Source organism: Camellia sinensis, chromosome 9 (genome assembly GCF_055761805.1).
Source record: "Camellia sinensis isolate YWXY chromosome 9, ASM5576180v1, whole genome shotgun sequence".
Lineage (NCBI taxonomy): Eukaryota > Viridiplantae > Streptophyta > Magnoliopsida > Ericales > Theaceae > Camellia > Camellia sinensis.
Genome location: NC_138969.1, coordinates 198,139,859 through 198,146,093, shown reverse-complemented (window position 1 = coordinate 198,146,093; position 6,235 = coordinate 198,139,859). Strand labels below are relative to the sequence as shown.

The 6,235-nt window shown below is 34.2% G+C and overlaps 2 protein-coding genes across 3 annotated transcripts; one reads left to right on the top strand and one right to left on the bottom strand.

Moving 5' to 3' along the window:
• Positions 1 to 270: 270 nt before the first annotated feature.
• Positions 271 to 4,320, top strand: LOC145798960 (uncharacterized). Of its 2 annotated transcripts, none has more exons than XR_014340884.1 (2): positions 271 to 632; positions 3,122 to 3,261. XR_014340884.1 is itself a non-coding variant. In XM_082888398.1 (2 exons), the coding sequence occupies exons 1-2, from the start codon at positions 1,513 to 1,515 to the stop codon at positions 4,171 to 4,173; spliced, it is 2,142 nt and encodes a 713-aa protein (XP_082744524.1). In that variant the 5' UTR covers positions 1,304 to 1,512; the 3' UTR covers positions 4,174 to 4,320. The 2 variants fall into 2 exon arrangements, 1 of the variants encoding a protein (XP_082744524.1); XM_082888398.1 differs by lacking the exon at positions 271 to 632 and adding an exon at positions 1,304 to 2,602 and having other exon boundaries at positions 3,122 to 4,320.
• Positions 4,321 to 5,055: 735 nt separating this feature from the next.
• LOC145798958 (uncharacterized) lies at positions 5,056 to 6,197 on the bottom strand. The gene is made up of 4 exons (XM_082888396.1): positions 6,093 to 6,197; positions 5,718 to 5,969; positions 5,463 to 5,602; positions 5,056 to 5,382 (listed from the first exon to the last, which is right to left on the bottom strand). Exons 1-4 carry the CDS (start codon positions 6,099 to 6,101, stop codon positions 5,196 to 5,198), a joined length of 588 nt encoding a protein of 195 aa, XP_082744522.1. The 5' UTR covers positions 6,102 to 6,197; the 3' UTR covers positions 5,056 to 5,195.
• Between the last annotated feature and the right edge of the window lie 38 nt (positions 6,198 to 6,235).

The window sequence follows — 6,235 nt, the reverse complement described above, 5'->3', positions numbered from 1 at the left end:
ATTGAACATAAATATATTCTATCTATAAAAATTTTATAATTTATCATATCAAAGTTTGCTAGATGACATAACAATATTATTATTATTATTATTATTATTATTATTATAGAGGTATCTCTAACTCTCTCTTCCATATGTTCTCTATTTTTATTTATTTTTTAATATTATATTGAAAATATTTAAATTTTTATAGGCAGTTTTGATTCTTGGGTTAGTTTTTTTTGTTGTAGAAAGCTTTCATGGCTGAAGATAGGTTTGGATTTGGGAAAATTGGCCTAAGGTCCCTCCTCTACTTTTGATATGAGGAGAGGTCCTTTATAATATGTTTTGATGGCTAAGGTCCCTCAAATTTATTTTAGGTTATAAAGTACCTAAATTACCCTTCCTTTATAACATAAATTTGTTTGAATATTATATGGTTGAGTTAACTGATACATTTTGGAAACCGAATTTGAAGGGGAGATTTTGTCGGAGTTTTCGTCGGAGATTTCAGTGGAGATTTCTTCGGAGATTTCAGTGGAGTTGACGAGAAAGATTGCTACGATCGTGTAGATTTTGTTGGAGATTTCGTCGGAGATTTCAGTGGTGTGATAGTGTATTGATCGCGTAGATTTTCAGTGGAGTTGAATCAGGTTTGTTTTCGATGGAGATAGCACATGCATTTTGATATTTGTTTTGAATTTTTGTGTAGAGAGAGGCCAGCTTGATAGAGTTGATTTTTATTTTTGGAATTAATTTTTTATTATTTGTTTTTTAATCAATTTGAAAGAGTGTTGACAGTGTGTTGATCGCGTAGGTTTTTGAGTTGAGTTGGATTAGGTTTGTTTTCGATTTAGATTCCAAATGTATTTTGATTTTTGTTTAGAGAGAGGCCAGCTTGATAGAGTTGATTTTTATTTTTGGAATTAATTTTTCATTCTTTGTTTTTTTGATCAATTTCAGATAGTGTTGACAGTGTAGGTGATTTTGATGTTTAGAGTTCATTTTTGGTGCTCTGTTTTTTATCAACATGATGATGAATTATAGTTGTGTTCTATGTTTTTTCAAACCAGAGAAATTTCATTTTCTGCACTATTGTTTGTGTAGTCCAGAGGAAATTATAAGTGCATATGGACATATTATTAGAAGTTTGTAATGGAGATAGAATATGAGAAAGTCAATGTAAGTTCATAAATTTCTCTATACTTGTATTTGTAGTTCAGAGAAAATTGTAAGTTTGTTACTCACTTTCAGTTTGTAGTTCAGAGAAAAGTATTTCTCTGGACTTGTATTCTACGTGATTTTTTTTCTGTAATTGTGTTTAATTGTTAGCAGTAAATTTCTCTGTGATTCATTAAGTTTCTGTGATTTTGTTTTTTATCATCTTGAAGGTGAATATCAGTTTGTAGATGTCTTTGGAGTTTTATTTTAAGTTCAGAGAAAATTATAATTTTTAGAAATTTCTCTGACCAGAGATGTTGTTATTGTGAAGTGTTTGTGTGATTTTTTTTGTTGTTTTTTGTTTCAGTTTTAATGGACAGTGCAGTGTTGTTGCTGTGCAAATATGGGAATGATACTATTGTCATTAATGTTTCATGCGAATTGAATTTTGAGGAATTGGTTGGCATTTTGTGTAAAACATGGGAGAATTTGAAACCTGAGACTATGTGTATTTCATATTCTATTTTGGGCCATCCGAATTGTATGGTTCGAAATAATATTGATTTTCTGAATATGTTGAGGGTTGTTTGTGCACGCGGTGTTGATATAGTTGATGTTTCAGTTAGTAGATGTAGTACTTCTGATGAAGAGGATGAAGTGGGGTCTAATTGGGTAGATGTTGTGGATGGTGAGTGTGATAGGCTGGTGGATGTTGAAAGGAATTCACTCTCTAAGTTTTGTTCTCACCAAGAAAATGTGTTATTGTCGGCTAGTTGGCGGAATAATATTACGAGTGTTGGACAAAAGTTTGAGGGTGGTGTGGTTGAGTTCCGTACTTTTTTATGCAAGTATGCTATTGAGGTTGGTTTTCAGTTTACGTATGTTAAAAATGACAAGCTGAGGGTTACGGCAGAATGTGCATATAAGGAATCAAGGGGATGTATGTGGCGTGTACATGCTTCTGTTGAAAAAACAAATGGGTTCTTCTACATAAGGACTTTGAACAATGAACATACGTGTGGTGTGGCGGTTCGTACGAGTAAACATTCGAGGATGACTTCCAGCTTGGTTTCTGGGCTGATACTTGAAGAGGTAAGTGCAAAACCTTTAACTCGTCCAGTGGATGTTGTGAAAGGAATGAAAGACAAGTATGGGGTCTCAATTAGTTATAACTGTGGTTGGTTGAGTGTTGAGAAAGCAAAATGTAGTACATATGGGGATTCTTGTTTGTCATTTGATCAATTACGGTGGTATTTTGATGAGGCATTGAAGAACAATCCAGGGAGTCGTTTTGAGTTAGATTTTGAAGATAACAAGCGTTTCAAAAGAGTGTTTGTGGCTTTTCATGCATGCATTGCTGGTTTCAAATATTGTCGGTCATTGCTTTTTCTTGATGGAACATTTTTGAAAGGACGATACAAAGGAGTTATGCTTGCTGCAACGGGGAAAGATGGGAATGAAGGTAATTGTAAATATATCTATTTTTATCTAAGTATGTGAATTTTCTATACATGTAGGAATTGAGTGAATGTGAATTTTCTCTGGTTTTGGCCACTGTGTGGATTTTCTATTGTTGTGGCCACTGTGAGAATTTTCAATGGATTTTTGTCAGTGTATGAATTTTCTCTGGATGTTGTCATTGTGTGAATTGTATCTGTAGGTGGTCACTAAGTGAATTTTCTCTGTAGCTGGTCACTAAGTCAATTTTCTCTGGATGTTGCCAATGTGTGAATTTTCTCTGGATGTTGGCAGTGTCAAACTTCTCTTGTTGTTTTATTGGTCTATTTTTCTCTGTTGTTTTGTAGGTGGTCACTAAGTGAATTTTCTCTGTATATTATGATTGTGTGAATTTTCTCTGTAGCTGGTCACTTATTCAATTTTCTCTGGATGTTGCCAATGTGTGAATTTTCTCTGGATGTTTATTGTTCTATTTTTCTCTGCATGTGTGTACCTAATATGCTTGTTCCTATTTGTTTTGTAGGTTTTTTTCCTGTAGCTTTTGCTGTTGTTGATGCTGAGAATAAAGACAATTGGTGTTGGTTTCTTGAACATTTATATGGAGTATTAGGATCAGAAAGGGTGATAAGTTTCATATCAGATCGACATTGTGGAATTGTGGAGGGAATTGCTAGGTTTTTCCCTAACTGCTTTCATGGATTTTGTCTGGAACATCTAAAGAGAAATTTGAGGGATAAGTTGTCATGTGGAAACACAAATTTGGTTAGGGAGACGATTGTGTCCAAGTTTTCAGAATGTGCATATGCTCCAACAAAGGCATCATTTCATTTCAAGTTAAATGAGTTAAAAAGTGAGGGAGGAGACATTGTGAGTGTTTTCTTGAGAAGTTTACCATATGAAAATTGGAGTGATGCATATTTTGCAGGGAAACGTTATGGTGAGATGTATTCAAATGTTGCTGAGTCATTCAATTCATGGATACGAGAAGCTCGGCACTTGCCAATAACAAATTTGGTGGACATGATACGGTTGCAAATCATGAATATGAGGTCTGATAGGAGGCTGCTCTCTAGTAAATGGAATAAAATTTTGTGTCCTCGTATGGATAGTGTGTTGGAGAAGTCTTTTTTGGACGGGAGGACATGGAATGTGAGTTTATCATCTGATAATGTCTTTGAAGTGCATTGTTTTCCTTCGGTTATGGTTGATCTTGGGTTGAGAACTTGTTCATGTCGAAAATGGGAAATAAATGGGTATCCATGTCAACATGCTGTTGCTGCAATTTTTAGGAGTGGAAAGAATTTGAATTCATTTGTTGAACCATTTTTTCATGCTGATATGTATCGTCAAGCATACTCCTTTTTGATTGGCCCAGTTCCAACTGTTGAAAAACCTGTGTGTAGCATTGAAGATGCTATGATTTTACCTCCATTGAGCAAGAGACCTGCTGGGAGGCCGAAGAAGAACAGAATTGCTTCTACTGGAGAGTTTAAAAGGGTGATTAAGTGTAGTCGCTGTGAGAGTATTGGTCACCATAATAAGAGGACATGCAAGGAACCTTTGTTAAATAGTTGAGGATTATACATTTTATTGATGGAATAATACATTTGATGATTACTTTGTGTATTTTGTTTTGTGAAATTTATTTTTTGGACAGTGTATATAATAATATCAATCAAATTCATCCAGAGAAATTTTTCAATATGAGTTAAAGTGTGTTTGTTGATATATACTATAGGCAGTGGGTTTGTAGTACCTGTAAAATTCATCCAGAGAAATTTTCCTATGGCAGAGAAAATTCTGTGTGTTGTGTTTTGAAGCCTCATATTCATCCACATAAATTTGACAATGGCAGACTAAAGTACTGTGTGGATTGTGTTTTTTCAATTTGATAATTGTTTTGTACTAACACAGTGCATTAGAGATTGAATGATCATATAGGCACCTTCTTTGGTGAGATAGGAGTTAAATTTATCTGTAAATTTCTGGTAGCTTCATATCAGTCATTTCAAGAAATGTGCACAGCAGACAGAGGATTCAAAAAATTTCTCTGAGTTGAGAATTTCTCTGGACCAGGATAGAATTTCTCTGGACTCACTTGAACTCAGAAATTTGTGTCAAAGCCAGAGAAATTTTCATCCAGAGAAATTTTTCACCAACAGAGAAAACTATATGGGCATTGTGGTCTGAAATTTGAAACTCATGCAATGAAATTTTCCAGTGGCAGATAAAATTATTGTGTGCTTTGTGTTTTGTTGAGTTTGATGATTGTTTTGTACCAACACAAAGTTTTACAGATTACATGATCATATAGGCATCCCCTTGGGACGATACAAGTTAAATTTCTCTGTGAATTTCTGGTAGTTTATACCAGAGAAATTTCTGCAGACAATTTTCTCTGGTAGACAATTGTTGAAATTTACATTAGTCGAAATAAAAAAAAAAATGAAATTTAGATTAGTCAAGAAAGGATATATACATATACGTCAAGGATCATCATTCCTTCAATGTATGAACAAGAAAGGATATATACATATATGTGAGACAATTTTCTCTGTGTGGATATGTACATTGTCTTCCTTTCACTAGTTTCACTATTACATTTGTGGTTCTTCTGGGGGTATTTCAATTGGTTCAGTCCATGACCTGCCAACTTCGGTCACAAATCTCTCTATGAGTTCTGCCCTCATCAACCTTATCTCTTGTGTGGATAATTTGGATTTGATAGGTTCATGCTTGCTATATTGTTTCATTATATAGCAGACGAAGAGGCCACAATCCAGACTGCATACAAATTATAGGTATGGTTAGTTTTAAGAAACATGCAACAGAAATTATCTTATTTATAGATGTATGAAACTTACGAATCGCTTTCTTGTTGTGGAGCATTGTTGACATACTCAAAGTCATAACTTGTGTTTTGTGAGTTAATTAATTTGAAAGAGGGTTGTGATTGAGCGTCTCTTTCAAGACAAGCTTTCAGAAAATTCTCCACGTAATCTTGCTGCAAAAAAATAATTTTTATATAAGAGAGAAATTTACGGACAAGTCAATGGGATTCTATGAAAATTATCATCACATAAAGATGATGATGGATCAGAGAAATTTGCACTCGTTACCAATTGTTTTGCATCTTTGACATATTTGTCTTCTGCATCATCCCTCCTTGGCCTCAATGAGTTGTAGAACCTCCATAAATTGTCTTGTTTGTCCAGGACAAGCAAGGTCCAGTGATTTCCATGTGTGGACTTCTCATTACCTCCAGTATTTATTGGGAAATGGAGGAACCTATAGTTCCTCCATGCTGTTTCAATATGCTTGTCAAATAAGGACACTCGAAAACTTTGATTTTCTGTCATGTTGATGAAATTCTGTGCTCAGAGAAAATCAAAAAATGGTTTTGTTAGTGAGACAACTGACTTCAAGAAGTATATTAAGAAGAGAAAGTAGAAAGTAAATTCCAGAGAAAATCAAATAAAATAGTAGTAACATACTAAGCACATGGATGTGAAAAAAAATGAGGTTGGTTGTTGTTTCTCTCTGATTTGGTCAGCCAAAAGGATCTCTCCATAGCCATCAATGACCTGAAAAATATGATTTATAATTGTAATATTGTTTTATAAAGGCTGATGGAACA

Excerpts from the sequence above, each read along its gene's own strand:
- LOC145798960 (XM_082888398.1), top strand. The coding sequence starts at position 1,513 with ATGGACAGTGCAGTGTTGTTGCTGTGCAAATATGGGAATGATACTATT. Across the intron at positions 2,603-3,121 it reads GGGGAAAGATGGGAATGAAG|GTTTTTTTCCTGTAGCTTTT; the intron begins GTAATTGTAAAT and ends TTTGTTTTGTAG.
- LOC145798958 (XM_082888396.1), bottom strand. Across the intron at positions 5,603-5,717 it reads TCAAAGATGCAAAACAATTG|CAAGATTACGTGGAGAATTT; the intron begins GTAACGAGTGCA and ends ATTTTTTTGCAG. Across the intron at positions 5,383-5,462 it reads CCACAACAAGAAAGCGATTC|TCTGGATTGTGGCCTCTTCG; the intron begins GTAAGTTTCATA and ends ATTTGTATGCAG.